Source organism: Ostrinia nubilalis, chromosome 20 (genome assembly GCF_963855985.1).
Source record: "Ostrinia nubilalis chromosome 20, ilOstNubi1.1, whole genome shotgun sequence".
Classification (NCBI taxonomy): Eukaryota; Metazoa; Arthropoda; class Insecta; order Lepidoptera; family Crambidae; genus Ostrinia; species Ostrinia nubilalis.
Window position 1 is genome coordinate 14,080,984 of NC_087107.1, and position 17,558 is coordinate 14,098,541.

At 48.5% G+C, this 17,558-nt stretch overlaps 1 protein-coding gene across 1 annotated transcript in view; it reads right to left on the reverse strand.

Annotated features, from left to right (window-relative positions):
• The window catches only part of LOC135081918 (uncharacterized), a 32,162-nt gene extending 15,955 nt beyond the window's left edge, over nucleotides 1–16,207 (reverse strand). Inside the window, exons 1-14 of the mRNA XM_063976701.1 lie at nucleotides 16,157–16,207; nucleotides 15,194–15,334; nucleotides 13,288–13,535; nucleotides 12,904–12,994; nucleotides 12,520–12,744; nucleotides 12,136–12,360; nucleotides 11,624–11,848; nucleotides 11,240–11,464; nucleotides 10,602–10,826; nucleotides 9,319–9,690; nucleotides 5,741–5,872; nucleotides 4,982–5,407; nucleotides 1,666–2,904; nucleotides 167–346 (exon numbers count right to left, since the gene is read on the reverse strand). Of these exons, the coding sequence (XP_063832771.1) occupies nucleotides 167–346; nucleotides 1,666–2,904; nucleotides 4,982–5,407; nucleotides 5,741–5,872; nucleotides 9,319–9,690; nucleotides 10,602–10,826; nucleotides 11,240–11,464; nucleotides 11,624–11,848; nucleotides 12,136–12,360; nucleotides 12,520–12,744; nucleotides 12,904–12,994; nucleotides 13,288–13,535; nucleotides 15,194–15,334; nucleotides 16,157–16,177 (3,975 nt within the window). The 5' untranslated portion in view covers nucleotides 16,178–16,207. The remainder of the gene's footprint in view (nucleotides 1–166; nucleotides 347–1,665; nucleotides 2,905–4,981; nucleotides 5,408–5,740; nucleotides 5,873–9,318; nucleotides 9,691–10,601; nucleotides 10,827–11,239; nucleotides 11,465–11,623; nucleotides 11,849–12,135; nucleotides 12,361–12,519; nucleotides 12,745–12,903; nucleotides 12,995–13,287; nucleotides 13,536–15,193; nucleotides 15,335–16,156) is intronic.
• Nucleotides 16,208–17,558: the final 1,351 nt, after the last annotated feature.

Below are 17,558 nucleotides of genomic sequence, written 5' to 3' on the forward strand. Positions count from 1 at the left end.
CCACTTTAAAAGGTATTCAATACACAATATTGTAATAATATTCAATACATAATATTCAATTGTTTATTGCTGAACCACATTAGCACATTAACATTCTTACAGTTTAAGCAGTTATAGTTGTAGGTAGTGCAGTTATTCAAGTGGAACATAATCAAAAGCTACTCACATCGTCAAAGTCGTCAGTCCTCTGGTACTTCTCAGCAACGGGGCTGGCGACAGGCGATGGCGGAACCGGGGACACGGGTGAAGCGGGTGCCTTGTGCGACACACCCACCACCGTGGCCGCCCGCACCGGCGTCGACGCGCACAGCGGCGCGCACAGCGGCGCGCCCGGCGACGCCGCCGTCTGCAAGCGGGCACGTGTGACACGAGGATCATGAGGATGATCCCGCATGAGGTTATTCATTTGAAGTCTCTATAGGGGGGTCGCGAAGCCTCTATAGGGGGGTCGCGAGAGGTCGTAAAAACTACCTCAGTAAAAAAAACAGTAAAGGTTTAAAGCTAGATCTATCCGAAGTCTAATTATGCAAATGCATAAATGTTGTATAGATTGAAGAATTTGGTGCCTACAACATCTTCGTAAAAGGCATGAAAAAAAGCGATCAGTCGGGGGGTCGCAAAAAATTTTTTCATGCTAGGGGGGTCGCGTCATGAAAAAGGTTGAAAAACACTGCTCTAAAACGCTCCCTAGAAGCTCGGACGGTCCGCGTGACACTAAAACCAGCCTTAATACACATTCTTTAAGCGATTTCGCTATGGTTTGCGTATCTCAATCATCGTCTCAACAAAAAGTAACATAAATGTTATACACCGTAAGTAAAACGAAAAGAAATTCGATAATCATCATCATAATTTCAGCCACCGGACGTATACTGCTGAACATAGGCCTCCCCCAATAATTTCCATATTGACCGCTTGGTAGCAGCCTGCATCCAACGTCTTCCTCCTACCTTCATGAGGTCGTGTGTCTACCTTGTGGATCGACGTCACACGCTGCGCTTTCCGATACGTGGCATCCAGTCTAATACCACCAATCTATATATTCTATGAACACTGACTAAAATAACCAGATATTCCACCTATTACAAAATACCACAGTGTTTATCTTGGTGCACCTTAGTTTTGGGCTACACTTCCAGCTACCCATTTCCGGTCATGTCGTCTCGTTCTATAGCAAAGAATCGCCATTTGATGAGATCGAGAGAAAATGAGTAGCAGTAACAGAAATGGGTAGCTGGAACTGTGGCCCATTGTACGTGTTTCGTTACAATGCGAACTCCTTACCCGAGATAACCTGACATTGAAATTTATAGACGACTAGCTTTCCGCCCGCGGCTTCGCCCGCGTGGAATTTTGTCTGTCACAGAAAAACTTTATCGCGCGCGTCCCTGTTTCAAAAACCGGGATAAAAACTATCCTATGTTCTTTCCCGGGACTCAAACTATCTCTATGCCAAATTTCATCAAAATCGGTTGCGAGGTTTAAGCGGGAAAGCGTAACAGACAGACAGACAGACAGACAGACAGACAGACAGAGTTACTTTCGCATTTATAATATTAGTTGGGATTTCAGGAATAAAAAATCTAATTGGCATTATAATTCGAATGCATGTCACATACGAGTATTAGCTATGCAAACAATCAACTACGAGTATTCTAAAATTACCTGAGCAGTTTCTTCGACTTCGGAATAAATCGCCTCCTCTTCGTGATCGTTCGATGTCGTTTCGTTGTCGGCCGACTTAGCACTAGAATCGGATGGGTATGTATACTCTGGGACGTCCACTTTCTCCTCCGCTTTAGCAGTATCAACCTCTTTAGTCAAAGGACTAGACACCTCAGTCGAAGGAGAAGATTCCTTAGTTGAAAGACTAGGTTTCTTAGTCGATGGAATAGATTCCTTAATCGACGGACTAGATTCCTTAGTCGATGGGCTGGAGTCCCCAGTTGATGGAATAGACTCAGACACAGCATCCTCGAGAATCAGATATTCGTTGGCTTCATCCTCTCTTACGTGTTGAATGTTACGTTTAAGAGCTGCGTCGTCCAGTGGAGACATATCTCCCTCTTCCATTGGAGTACAGGGAGGAGTCTGGGTGGAAAAGTCGAGATCGTTTCGTTTCTCAACCGAGGGGATCAAGTCGGGAACATTCGCATTATCTTCAGCGCTCTTTCGCATGATAACTCCGAGGGTGGGCCGCATGCGCTGCTCCAGTGTACGCACTTCAACGACGAAGGTCTTCGGCTCCGAGCCCAAATCTACCGACGGGCGCCTATTGACTTCCTGCTTCTCTTCCGAATCCGAGGAGGCACTGGCCGAATCACCCTCCGTGTCGTCAACTATTTCAACGGTCTCAACTCTCTGCGGGACAAATTCCACCGCGGTCTCAATGTTGCTGGCCGGCTCGGGCGAACTTACGGTCGCTTTTACAATTTCGTGTTCCTTTATCGCCACCACGTGACAGGGAGATACCTTCGGTTTGTCATCTAGAACTGGTTTAGGTTCGGATGGCTCGATTTTATTTTTCGATATCTGAGTGAACAGGTCGCTGTCCTTCAAGAGATTAAACGTGCTGCTGTCTTTCTTGGGCGTCCCGGGCGTGGAGGGGAGGGACGGGGGAGGCTCTATGGAGTCGAAGGACATGCCGCTGACCAGGCTGTCGGCGCAGGGGCTACCGGCCTTGGACTTCACCCGCTCGAGCGAGGAGCCGCGGCTCCGGCAGCCGCCCTCCTTGACCTCGCGGCGGATCGGCACCGGACTGTTCAACGCCAGAGGTATTTTTGACTTTTTCAATTCAGGTTTCTCGGTGTCGGGCGTGTCGACGGGACTTTCGAGCCGACGTTTGATCGTGTCCGTCACTTTCTCGTATTCGAGCGCTTCCTCTTTGACCGGGCGAGCGGCGGCCTGCAAAGTACAAACCGGTCACTCGGAGGTTAGGTCGGTCGTTAGGCCGCGCGGTTATTTACAGTGTTAGTCCACTCCGCCGGTCGCGCCGTCGGCCCGGGCGATGCGCGGTGAAGCGTGAGCCCAGCGTGAGTCCGTGAAAGCCGGTTCAATGAATGAGATGCCGTGAGTAAGCGTCGACACACCACACAGCACACACCAACACCACGTCAGTCTATTTACATGTAGTCGATGATGATATTTACAGTCGTGAATGTACACCTCGCAATGCTCGATGGATGACGTGCCGCCTCCGGTGCGTCGGGAGTGGAACTCGAACTCTCGGTTAGGTTTAGGACGACACACGTGTTATTGACCACTCGAGTAGTTCGGCGATCGTCTCGTCGAAGCGACTACACTACGTGCACGAATATTTATAAACAGTGACTGGACTAAACGTGTACGGGGTTGCCGTATATATGATTTGATAGGGTTGATTTGGAATGATAGAAGTGTTTGTGAGGTAAAAATAACTTGTATTCTAAACTGATACGCTAGATATGGATTTTGATGGTAAGGTGAGAACGCGCGACTTAATGGTATGATGTATGCGAACGAACTGAAGTGATTTGTACAAAAAGTAATTGACGCGTATTTACAAAAGTAGGTCAAAATATTGATGATGCGGCGTAATGTACGTGCTTGCCCGTACATATTCCCGGGCGAGAAAGATGAGGTTAGTAGGAGTAATGAGATGCTGATATGATTACAAGGGTGAGACAATTTGTTGCTTATGCTAATTATGCTATGTGTTTTCCAGTGTTAGTGTTGTAATGAATTACAAGGTGATTGACAATTTTACTCCTATACTATACTAATTTTTGCGCTCATCCGAAATACTGAACACGGACCGAAGCACTGCAGGGGACGAGCACTTGTTTTGTTTTAACACTCGCGCACTTGTATTAGGAACTTCGCGCACTACACTATAAACATCATTAGACGCACTACACTGAACACTTTGCACACTGTCTCGCGGAGCTGGGAGCGGCGCAGGCGCCGCCGCTGGGGCCGGCGCGGCGCTCGCTCCCGCGCGCCTGCAGCGCCGCCACGCCCACACGACGCCGGCGACTCCGATGATGCCGACCAATATGTATATGGCCGCATAGTGATGAACGTCATGAAAGGATACTCCGTCATACAAAGCTGGACTTTCTTTCATGGTTTTTATGCTTTCTTCGTCTTTTGGTTTGTAGGTATTTATTGATTTAAGCCACGTAGGGCCTTGCCACCACAGAGAGTGATCCTTGAGCTGTGATGGGGTCAGGCCTCTGCTGGCGCAGTCGGCAGGGTTCTCCTCTGATTTGATATATTGCCAACAACTGGGGTCCATCGACGACACGACTTGTTTAACTCGGTTGGCAACAAAAGGTTTCCATCTATCTGCGTCACCATTGAGCCAACCTAGTACTACCATGGAATCGACCCAGCCATAGACGGTGATGAGGTGATTACTTAGGCATTCTTTGACTTTATTAGTAAGTTTTGATAGTAATACTGCCCCACAAAGCTCTAAACGAGGCAGTGACGTAGTTTTGTTGAGTGGGACTAATTTTGTTTTCCCCGCAACTAATGTTACTGATGATTCATTGTTTGGTTTTATTATTTTACAATAAATGACGCATGCGTAAGCTTTCTTGCTTGCGTCACAAAAACCATGTAGTTCAATGCGATCTCTGTGTTTCGTTTGCAGCCACCGCGGTATTTGGTATTGGTTGATGATGTCTATTTCTGATTTGATCTTTATCCACTTTTCGCTGATATCTGATGATACTGATTCGTCCCACTCAACATTCGCCTTCCATACATCTTGAAATAGTATTTTCAGCTTTATTGTGAGGGGCGCGAGCCAGCCTAAGGGATCAAATATCTTTGATATGTCTGACAACAGTGATCTCTTAGTAATTTTTGATGCTGATATGGGAATCTGTGATTGAAAGATGAAATGGTCTTGTTCGGGATTCCATCCGAGTCCTAAAGTTTTTGTGGATTCTGCTTGTTTAAAGTCAAAATCTTGAGGTTTCTGGTCAGCATGTACACCTTCCAGAAGTTCAGGTGCATTGGACTTCCATTTTCGTAGATGGAATCCTCCTGATTTTAAAAGATTGATCATATCGTTTTGCAATTGCTTAGCTGCTTCTAGCGAATGTGAACCATGGATTAGGTCATCCATGTAGAAGGACTCCTCGAGGACGCTTGGAGCTGAACTATTTTGAAAGTTCGGCCTTTCATCCTGAGCCAACTGTTTAAGCGTCATCATGGCAAGAAATGGCGCTGCTTTCGTCCCGTAAGTAACAGTGGATAGTTTGTACTCCCTAAGCTGATCTGTAGGATGATCACGCCACATGATCCTCTGCAAGTCTTGGTCTTTTTCACTCAGCCAGATTTGTCTAAACATCTTTTCGAGATCAGCTGTAAACGCGAAACGATGTTGTCTCCACTTGATGATGAGATTCTGAATGTCCTGTTGGAGATTTGGTCCTCGGCACATTACGTCATTCAAACTTAGTCCTGATGATGTTTTATTGGAGGCATTGAATACAACTCGTAATTTTGTTGTAGTCGATTGTTCGCGTATGACGCAATGGTGAGGTAAATGACATGTAAGGCGAGGAATGTTGTCGTCAGCAGGTATCATGTGTCCGAGCGAAATGTACTCGTTTATGAATAACTTATATTCTTGATCGATATTTTTGTCTTTTGATAACTTTTGTTCTAATCTGTAAAATTGCGCTATGGCTTTTGATCTTGAATGCCCTAATTTCTCCTGATAATTTGGTTTTAATGGTAAACAAACTTCGTATCTTCCGTCTTCCCTTCTTTGTGTGGTTGACTGATAGAAGTCGATGCATTGCTGATCTTCGGAGGATAGCTCTGATTGTTCAGCTACCTCCTCTATCTCCCAAAACTTCTGAATTTCATCTATGTTCTGTAGAACGACGTTGCATTGAAAAGTTTTTGCGTTGCCGCTCAGAATCCACCCGAGCTGTGTCTGTTGAGCTGTCGGGAGGGATGAACTTGCTCTGCAGATACCATCCATTAGGATAGTTGAGTATACGTCGGCACCTAGCAAAATATCTACCGGCCGACTTAAATGGAATTCAGGGTCGGCCAGTCTTATATGATGTAGGTACGACCAATCTGGTTTGGTGAATGTTTGATTTGGTAAGTGTTTGATAAGTTGTTTCATTATAAGAGCATCAGTTTCAAATGTAAAGTCACTGACCATTGATGAACACCTTACACTGATGACACCCTTGCAGTTGCTCTCCTTGTCTCCTATACCTGAAACGATTCCCTTGCATCTCGTTCTAGGTAATTTAAGGAGCTGGGCTGCATGTTCTGTTATTAAAGATGTTTGTGAGCCTTGGTCTAGTAAGGCTCGCATGATGTGATCTGTACCGTCATTGGCTTGTATTTTGATCAATGCAGTTGGAAGTAGAACTTGGACGGGTTCATTAACCCATGCATGTGTCGCTTGCGAGCTGTCGCCGACTTGAATTCCAGCGTTAGCACTTTTGCTGGCGTTTCCCCCTCGCGCGCCCGCAGCCCCCGTTCCGGTGTCTGTTGTCGAGCGTGGCGATTGCGAAAACGCGGCATGTAGCAAGCTATTGTGGTCTTTATTGCACTCGCGGCAAACATAATCTGATAAACATGGTTTTCCATGGTGTCCATTGAGGCAATTAGGACACAGGTTTAATCTGTTTACGGTCTTGAGTCTATTATAGGGTGGCATTTCTAAAAATTTTGGACAGAAAAAAATGCCGTGTTCGTTATTGCACAACGAACACTTGGTGTTTTTTTTGATGACACTACTTTAGTGTTGTAGGTAGGTTGCGGAATTATTTTGCTGTTTGTAGAAAATGAATGTTTGAATTGATTATTACTTTGATACTTTGACCCCTGATTTGATGCTTGATTTTTTGGTATGACGTTATCTTGTTTTCTACGCGCTGATTCCAGTATGGTAAATTTGGTTTCTAAGAAATGTAATAATTCCTCAAGTGTTGGTAGCTCTCTAGGGTCGTTTACAGACTCCACGTAATCTGTATATGATTGGGTATCCAATTTTTGTGTTAAAATATGCACAAGAAGAGGATCCCACGAGCTGATGTCAATTCCCAAATTTTTTATGGCGTTGAGACATTCCAGAGTATTATCGTGAATACGTTTAAGATGCGCTGCTGTTTGTTGATGCGCAACTGGGATGTTCATTAGGATATTTACATGAGATGTAAATATAAGTTTTTTATTGTTGTATCTCTGATTGAGAATGTCCCAACAGACGGTGTAGTTGTCAGAACTGACGTGTAAGTGTTGGATTAGTTTTTCGGCTTCTCCTTTCACTTTTGTTTTTAGATACTGCATCTTTTGCGCGGCTGACATTGAAGGATTGTTGTGGATCGTTTCAGTAAAAAGGTCTTTGAAAGAAACCCAGTTTAGGTAGCTTCCACTGAAAGATGGTACTTCTAATCTTGGAGTGGATTTTTCTTGATGTGCTACAGACCACATTTTTTTGTTTATGGCCTTTTTGATGTTGTCGTATTCTTGTTCATAATACGCAAAGGCTTCCTCATACTGCTTGTTTGACCCGTTAAGTTCGCTATCTAACTCCCAATGTAGAGCGTCAATAACGCCCCAACGAGTGTTGAGAATGCGTAGTAGATCCTCAAACTCCCACTTTTCTGTTATTGATGCTATGTTTATTTTGTTTATAGTTCGTTGAAGTGCTTTAAAATTGCTCTGCTGTTTCTTTAACACCTCTTCTGTTCTACTTGATGCAGAAGAGGATGTTTTGGTAGCGGTTTTGAGACTGATGTGTGACTCACTCGGATCAGGAGCCACAAATGTTGGAGGTTTTAATAATGGTGTCTCAGGTCGAGAGACGACAGGAGACTCTTTTGATGTCTGATAGTTCTGGATTCCAGCTCTAATGATATCGAATCTCTCTTTTTCTTGTACATGCTCTTGATCTATTTGATTTCTACTTGATTCATCTAAATCTAGCTGTGATAACATTCTGTAGTTTTTGTCATACTCGAACCAATAACTGTCCAGAGTATCCAATCTACGCTTGATATATCCTGCATTTTTTCTATCTGACCCGTCTTTTTTGAAATTGGTATACACGTTTTCAATAGCTGATGATAGTTGTTGTAGAGTAGTAAGAATATCGCTGATGGAAGACATTTTTGGTCGATAGATGTAAGTAATAAAGGACTGATCTTACTTGGATTGAAGATACTGCCCGTTGTTTCTGGTATGCCGATGCTGATGCGGCTGGTGTGGCAGTGGAGATGCTGATGCTCCTCCTGCCGTAGTAGCTATGCGGACGCTGCTTGTTACGTCACGCACGGCCGTTGATCGCCTCGGGACGCCGAAATTTGATTGCCGGGTACCGAGTAGGCTGTGCTTGATTGCACAGTATTGATGGTGTTGATCTGCTGCACACTTGATAGCGCAGTGATGAAGTTTTGGACACGTGATAGGCCGCACACGGAAACTCACTGACACGTATTCAAGTCACTGAAGAACGCGTTAGAGGTCCCGCCACGGTTGCTCGAAGGACCAATGTACGGGGTTGCCGTATATATGATTTGATAGGGTTGATTTGGAATGATAGAAGTGTTTGTGAGGTAAAAATAACTTGTATTCTAAACTGATACGCTAGATATGGATTTTGATGGTAAGGTGAGAACGCGCGACTTAATGGTATGATGTATGCGAACGAACTGAAGTGATTTGTACAAAAAGTAATTGACGCGTATTTACAAAAGTAGGTCAAAATATTGATGATGCGGCGTAATGTACGTGCTTGCCCGTACAAAACGAGTAAGCGGCGGTCTCACTCGCACCCTCAACAAGTCGTAAGCGTGCGATGGAGATCGAGGACTAATGAACAAAAATACCAAAAGCTAAAGGGTGTTTCAGTTCATCACTACAACTTATTCGAGTGTTTTGAGACGTTAAATACATAATGTTAGAAAATATCGTACTGACTCGAATAAGAAGTAGCGACGAGCATATAAGCACGAATCGACATGGCGGAGCATTATGTCATGGTGATTTAACAGAATCTTTAAATATGTCAATTTTGAAGGATGTCTTATAGTAATTATGCAATGAAAATGTCCCGATCGACCTGCAACTTTTGGATATGGTTTTGATCAGTTAAAAGTTCTTGGGTAAATCTACGCAACATAACCATCAAACAGAATAACAATCTTTCTTTACTATGTTTTTAAAGGTGCCGCAAAAGACGTAAAAACGTGTCACCCTCACTATGACGCTTTTAACAACCCAAACCTATCCATATTCCAAGCGCGTGAACGTTCCCAGCAATGTCGAGTCATGAGCGAGTACAAAAACACTGACCTCAATCTTCTGCAGCAGACGGTCGTATGTGGCCGTGAGCGCCGCGTCATCGAGCGCCGCCACCTCGGCCGCTCTCCCTCGGAGTTCTTTTTCAAGCTGGGTCAAGCGAGCGGCTGACGGCGCGGTGTTCGCAGCTAACTCAGCATCAGCGTCAGCTACCAGGCGGCGCAGGGCCGGCTCCCTCGGGCCGCCCGCGCGGCGCCGCGCCTCGTCCCAGCGTTGGTTGATGGCGTCCACCTGCTGCTTGAGCTCCTGCAGCTGGGTGGGCTCGCACAGCTCGGCGAAGTGCCGGTAGTTGGCGTTCAGGCGGTCGTGTGTGGCTTCCAGTCGGGAAAGTTCGAGTTCCAGCGCTTGCCGGGCCGGGGAGGCACCCTTTGGAGCAAAAAAGATAGATTTATTTATTTACTAGCTTTCTGCCCGCGGCTTCGCCCGCGTGGAATTTTGTCTGTCACAGAAAAACTTTATCGCGCGCGTCCCTGTTTCAAAAACCGGGATAAAAACTATCCTATGTCCATTCCCGGGACTCAAACTATGTCCCTGCCAAATTTCATCGAAATCGGTTGCGAGGTTTAAGCGGGAAAGCGTAACAGACAGACAGACAGACAGAGTTACTTTCGCATTTATAATATTAGTTGGGAAGTTGGGATTAGGTACACCAACAAAGTCACATACAGTTCATACATTTTAACATTATTAACACGTCATGATGCGTCGTCGTTCGTCGTCGTCGTTTCAGTCAAATGACGTCCACTGCTGGACAAAGGCCTCCCCAAAGACGTATGCGTATATGACCCCAGTTACAGGTATACATACATAGCATTTTTTTTAAGTTAATTAATGATATAAGACATCGAACTGGGATTAATCTTGTCATTGGAATTGTAGAATTCAATAGACCTTAATTACATCGATCGTAAAACAAACGTTACTATGAGGTCTCACAGTCCACGTGGACGCACAAGGTCACACGCGAACCAATCGCAAAGCTCTATTCAACGCTATGCGTTCGATTTGCTGCTTCACTTAAGAAAGCATCGTTTGTGAATACGGGTGTTTGTCATCTATGAGGTGTCAGATACTAATCCAGTACTTGACTCAGTGCCTCTACTGGACGTCTTGCAGCTGTAGGTGTGAGCATAAAATCGAGACGCTTACAGCGCGAGGAGCGGGGCTGGCCACGAGCGCGTCGAGGCGCGGCGCCAGCTCGGCCAGGTCGGCGTGCAGCTCGCCTGCAGCAGCGCTCCAGCTCGCCCTCGATGACAGGTGGACGTGCGTGTACTCACAGCGCGAGGAGCGGGGCTGGCCACGAGCGCGTCGAGGCGCGGCGCCAGCTCGGCCAGGTCGGCGTGCAGCTCGCCTGCAGCAGCGCTCCAGCTCGCCCTCGATGACAGGTGGACGTGCGTGTACTCACAGCGCGAGGAGCGGGGCTGGCCACGAGCGCGTCGAGGCGCGGCGCCAGCTCGGCCAGGTCGGCGTGCAGCTCGCCTGCAGCAGCGCTCCAGCTCGCCCTCGATGACAGGTGGACGTGCGTGTACTCACAGCGCGAGGAGCGGGGCTGGCCACGAGCGCGTCGAGGCGCGGCGCCAGCTCGGCCAGGTCGGCGTGCAGCTCGCCTGCAGCAGCGCTTCAGCTCGCCCTCGATGACAGGTGGACGTGCGTGTACTCACAGCGCGAGGAGCGGGGCTGGCCACGAGCGCGTCTAGGCGCGGCGCCAGCTCGGCCAGGTCGGCGTGCAGCTCGCCTGCAGCAGCGCTCCAGCTCGCCCTCGATGACAGGTGGACAGCGTGTACTCACAGCGCGAGGAGCGGGGCTGGCCACGAGCGCGTCGAGGCGCGGCGCCAGCTCGGCCAGGTCGGCGTGCAGCTCGCCTGCAGCAGCGCTCCAGCTCGCCCTCGATGACAGGTGGACAGCGTGTACTCACAGCGCGAGGAGCGGGGCTGGCCACGAGCGCGTCGAGGCGCGGCGCCAGCTCGGCCAGGTCGGCGTGCAGCTCGCCTGCAGCAGCGCTCCAGCTCGCCCTCGATGACAGGTGGACGTGCGTGTACTCACAGCGCGAGGAGCGGGGCTGGCCACGAGCGCGTCGAGGCGCGGCGCCAGCTCGGCCAGGTCGGCGTGCAGCTCGCCTGCAGCAGCGCTCCAGCTCGCCCTCGATGACAGGTGGACGTGCGTGTACTCACAGCGCGAGGAGCGGGGCTGGCCACGAGCGCGTCGAGGCGCGGCGCCAGCTCGGCCAGGTCGGCGTGCAGCTCGCCTGCAGCAGCGCTCCAGCTCGCCCTCGATGACAGGTGGACGTGCGTGTACTCACAGCGCGAGGAGCGGGGCTGGCCACGAGCGCGTCGAGGCGCGGCGCCAGCTCGGCCAGGTCGGCGTGCAGCTCGCCTGCAGCAGCGCTCCAGCTCGCCCTCGATGACAGGTGGACGTGCGTGTACTCACAGCGCGAGGAGCGGGGCTGGCCACGAGCGCGTCGGGGCGCGGCGCCAGCTCGGCCAGGTCGGCGTGCAGCTCGCCTGCAGCAGCGCTCCAGCTCGCCCTCGATGACAGGTGGACGTGCGTGTACTCACAGCGCGAGGAGCGGGGCTGGCCACGAGCGCGTCGAGGCGCGGCGCCAGCTCGGCCAGGTCGGCGTGCAGCTCGCCTGCAGCAGCGCTCCAGCTCGCCCTCGATGACAGGTGGACGTGCGTGTACTCACAGCGCGAGGAGCGGGGCTGGCCACGAGCGCGTCGAGGCGCGGCGCCAGCTCGGCCAGGTCGGCGTGCAGCTCGCCTGCAGCAGCGCTCCAGCTCGCCCTCGATGACAGGTGGACGTGCGTGTACTCACAGCGCGAGGAGCGGGGCTGGCCACGAGCGCGTCGAGGCGCGGCGCCAGCTCGGCCAGGTCGGCGTGCAGCTCGCCTGCAGCAGCGCTCCAGCTCGCCCTCGATGACAGGTGGACGTGCGTGTACTCACAGCGCGAGGAGCGGGGCTGGCCACGAGCGCGTCGAGGCGCGGCGCCAGCTCGGCCAGGTCGGCGTGCAGCTCGCCTGCAGCAGCGCTCCAGCTCGCCCTCGATGACAGGTGGACGTGCGTGTACTCACAGCGCGAGGAGCGGGGCTGGCCACGAGCGCGTCGAGGCGCGGCGCCAGCTCGGCCAGGTCGGCGTGCAGCTCGCCTGCAGCAGCGCTCCAGCTCGCCCTCGATGACAGGTGGACGTGCGTGTACTCACAGCGCGAGGAGCGGGGCTGGCCACGAGCGCGTCGAGGCGCGGCGCCAGCTCGGCCAGGTCGGCGTGCAGCTCGCCTGCAGCAGCGCTCCAGCTCGCCCTCGATGACAGGTGGACGTGCGTGTACTCACAGCGCGAGGAGCGGGGCTGGCCACGAGCGCGTCGAGGCGCGGCGCCAGCTCGGCCAGGTCGGCGTGCAGCTCGCCTGCAGCAGCGCTCCAGCTCGCCCTCGATGACAGGTGGACGTGCGTGTACTCACAGCGCGAGGAGCGGGGCTGGCCACGAGCGCGTCGAGGCGCGGCGCCAGCTCGGCCAGGTCGGCGTGCAGCTCGCCTGCAGCAGCGCTCCAGCTCGCCCTCGATGACAGGTGGACGTGCGTGTACTCACAGCGCGAGGAGCGGGGCTGGCCACGAGCGCGTCGAGGCGCGGCGCCAGCTCGGCCAGGTCGGCGTGCAGCTCGCCTGCAGCAGCGCTCCAGCTCGCCCTCGATGACAGGTGGACGTGCGTGTACTCACAGCGCGAGGAGCGGGGCTGGCCACGAGCGCGTCGAGGCGCGGCGCCAGCTCGGCCAGGTCGGCGTGCAGCTCGCCTGCAGCAGCGCTCCAGCTCGCCCTCGATGACAGGTGGACGTGCGTGTACTCACAGCGCGAGGAGCGGGGCTGGCCACGAGCGCGTCGAGGCGCGGCGCCAGCTCGGCCAGGTCGGCGTGCAGCTCGCCTGCAGCAGCGCTCCAGCTCGCCCTCGATGACAGGTGGACGTGCGTGTACTCACAGCGCGAGGAGCGGGGCTGGCCACGAGCGCGTCGAGGCGCGGCGCCAGCTCGGCCAGGTCGGCGTGCAGCTCGCCTGCAGCAGCGCTCCAGCTCGCCCTCGATGACAGGTGGACGTGCGTGTACTCACAGCGCGAGGAGCGGGGCTGGCCACGAGCGCGTCGAGGCGCGGCGCCAGCTCGGCCAGGTCGGCGTGCAGCTCGCGCGCGTGCAGCAGCGCGCCCTCCAGCTTGCCCTTGGCGTCCGTCACCTGCACAAGACCAATCGTCAGTAACAGTCAAGCTTCACCACAGGTCACAGACACTAAAGAGAGATGTGAAAAGGGGGCGGGGCCAATGTCGCAACAATATGCCCAAAAACAGATTACAGAACACATCGTTTACAACAGCCATGATGGCAGCAGCGATGTTATATGTGTAAACAGTTTACATTGCTTGCGTAGTACTAAAGATTATTCGATCGTTGAGTTCTGATACCGCAGTGGATAATGAGCACATTCAAACTAACAGAACACATTAAATCGCACGTCACTGCGTATGTAGTGGTGCTGTACGTACATTACTTGCAACCTGGTATGCGAACGAAGAATCGCACCCAATGCAATGCGTGCATGACACACACTCTTCGCGACGTATTGTTTTTATTTTGACTACTTTATGTGTGTGAATTTCAAATGCAACACTGGGTTTCGAACTCAGCGCATTAGTTTGCATCTCTCTAGATCTATAAGAGCTTCACAATGCTATCAAAAAGTTATTTTTATTTTATTTTTATTTTATTTGTACAAAAAACACATACAGAGTACAATCAACAAGATACATTTACATTACAACCAACAGTAAATACAGTTTTAATCTAGATTGTAATCCAAAAAAGTGTTTCTGACATGTTCAACAAGGTATGTTTAATAAAATTGGATTTTAATAAAATTGCATACTTTGTACAATTGGTGCGGACAAGGCATACTTACATAGTGCATCAGATTTAGAAGAGTGAAGAAAGAAAAGTTAAAAGTATTACTTCAATCATTAAAGTTATTTAGATTATGATATACATATAAAGATAGATTGATAAATTAACTACCTACTAAGAAACGCTGTTGTGAGACTCCTCCTGAAGACATTCAGACTAGCAACGAATATATCAATATCGATATCGATATCCGACGACCGCTGTGTTAAGTCATTATATTGGCGACACATACGGACTATGGGATTAAAGAAGGATGTATTATTGTGATACACCTGCAGGGAAAACAACTTAGGGTTACGAGTTCTAAACACAGTGTTGAAGTTAATGGAAGAGAGAAGCGGTGGTGAGTCGATATTGGAATGCAGGATTTTATGTAAATATATTAAGTCAGCCTGTTTGCGTCTAGTCTCTAAGGACATAATATTATATTTTTCCAATCTGTCTCTGTAAGACGACAGTTTTCTATGAAAACCTTGTCTGAAGGAAAGGATTTTCAGAAATTTTCTTTGAATTGATTCTACACGATTCGAATGAACAGCGTATTGCTAGTCTTGTAACCAGTATAAAAGGAAACTATACTCCTATGTGGCGTCTCAACTGTTTGTCTCAGATTGAGCTATGGTAACCGTTTTTTCTTTAGTAAATGAAACATAATTTGCATTTGTAGTAAGTAAGTAAGTACCTACTTATAAGATGAGTCATGTTTAAATCAAAATTCTACTATTATTGATATGATTAAATGTTTTTTGTGTGCATGGAACGGTTCGGAACAAACTGCATTGAATCTATATTGCATGTTGTGTCAGCCTATAATTGTTGTTGCATTGTAAGTTCATAATTGTTATTTTTATGTTTACATGTTGTTATGTAACAATGTTGGTAGACCTAATAAATAAATAAATAAACCAGGAAGGTTTAAGTAGACAGAAGGGTAACCTGTGCGCCGAGCCGGTTGTAGAGCTCCTTGAGCTGGTCGACGCGGCGCGACAGGTCGGGCGCGCCGTCGGCCGCGCGCCGCCCGCTCTTGATCACCGCCTCCACCTCTGCCTTGATCTCGCTCAGCGTTCGGTAGAATTTCTGAAACACCACCAACCTCAATCAGCAAATCTCTACTTGATACACTTTGGCCCAGAACACACGGTGAAACGCAATGAGGGCTATCGTTTCAGCGCTCACCAGTTAGCGCCACTGTAGAGTAAGGTCCTGTCACTTGCTAGTAGCGAAGACAGTGGCGCCAACTGGTGAGCGCTAAAGTGGTAGGAGGACTATCGCATTTGCACTCATCAAGATGGCGCCACTGTAGAGTAAGGTCCTGTCAATCGCCAGGGGTGCCAACTGTTAAGTATAAAAACGATAGCCCTCATTGCAACGAAACTGCAACTTCTAGTTACTTTTGACCGTTTCAAACCGGTTTCAAACTGGTCGCGTCATGTGTGGTCTTACAACGGAATCTATGGCTGAAACTTATATGCAACTGAAAAGTAACTAGAAGTTGCAGTTTTGTTGCAGTTGCGTTTCACCGTGTGTTCTGGGCCTTTTGTGTGCACTTCAATCAAAATGATATCAAAACACGGTTAGCTGAATAGCCGTTTCGACCTTGACATTCAAAGTCAATGCCGATGGATGGTTGATAATGACGATATCCAGGAAAATTGCATAATATTATTGTTATTATTTTTTTAGTTAAGTGGTATGTACTGTTCACGTCTAGGTACTGAGAGACGGCCAAAAAGTTCTTACTTAAAACCAACTTCCATTTTCTTTATTTAAAACCAAAATAAATTGGGTAACTTATAGGACAACCCACTTTATTCACACAAATATGGCACTTTTTGTAATTTTTGTCAAATAAAATGGATTAAGATGAACAATGTTTCAAACAAAAAAAACCACACTCACTAGCCACTTATAAACCGCCATGGTGAACACCAACAGTATGTAAATAGAGTCCCAGCTCATATCGGGTTTTGGGTAACGCATGAAAACTTTTTACTATCAAATTAGACCGAAAGATTCGCCGCACTAAAAAAAATTAGGTTTATTATAATGAATAAAATAGTTATGTAGCTGGTACTTGGCGTATGGCGGGCCGCGCGAGTCTGAAGGACTCACGCTGTGAGCCCGGCCTGCGCTGGCCGCGACGCGCCCGTAAGGCCTACACACACTGCCGGATATAATATACCATATCTATTGTTACGTTTCTGTCATATTTCGTTGGCTATTGTATTGGATTTCTGTAAAAATAGGTTTAAGCTTGGAAATAAATAAATAAATAAATAAATAAATAAATAAATATGTGTGCACACTACGGTAAAAGTACCTACTAAATTATAAGATTTTAAACTCCCAGCTCAATCAATCACTTTTTCGTCCCATTACAATTAAAATAAAAAAGCCGCGTTAAGACCCGTGTCACAAAATACAACAGAAGGTAAACTCATGTATGTACCTCGCTTTGCATACCTCTCTCGCTCGCACGCTCGGCCGTCGCGCTAGGGTTGTCTTGTCATGTGTTGCGTTTATTTCGTTATGATAGAAAAATGTTACTCTTAATACTATGCAAGAAAGACAATAACAGATATCCACGTATACTTATTTATATTTAGTACGTTATTATAGTAATAGTTTGCAAACAAATACATACACGAGAAGGAAGTAGTATTTAGTTGAGTTATTGACACTATTATCCAACTAATATTATAAATGCGAAAGTTTGGATGTCTGGATGTTTGTTGCTCTTTCACGCAAAAACTACTGAACGGCTTTTGATGTAACTTTACAGTATTATTGTTTATAACCCTGAATAACATATAGGCTATAATTTATGACGATCTGCACGCGGGTGAAGCCGCGGGCAAAAGCTAGTTATCCAATAATTCCTAAAACCTCTCTAAAACAATTCGATATTCCTAAATTTATTTGAGTTGGCTTTCAATTTCAATTGAAATTCAAATAAATAACTTACTTACCTCCCCGAATCAACTGGTAATTTAAAAAATGAAAATTCGGTATTTAATGATGAGTTTAAGCAACCAAATACCGAACAATTATAATACGACTTTTTCTGTTCACACATTTTCGTCAATTTCGCAAAACAAAATAATATCACAGGCGGTTGACCGGCGCGTGACTCAAGCCACAAAATGCGAACCACAGCGAACGTGTGGCGAACGTCTGTCGCGCCACGTCGCGCTCGCATTCGTCCAAGACAGTCTTGCTAGAGCGGTGTCTATGTGTGCGTGGCTCGAGCGCGTTTAGTATGGAGTTTGTCTTCTGTTATATTTTGTGCCCGTGTTTCCCT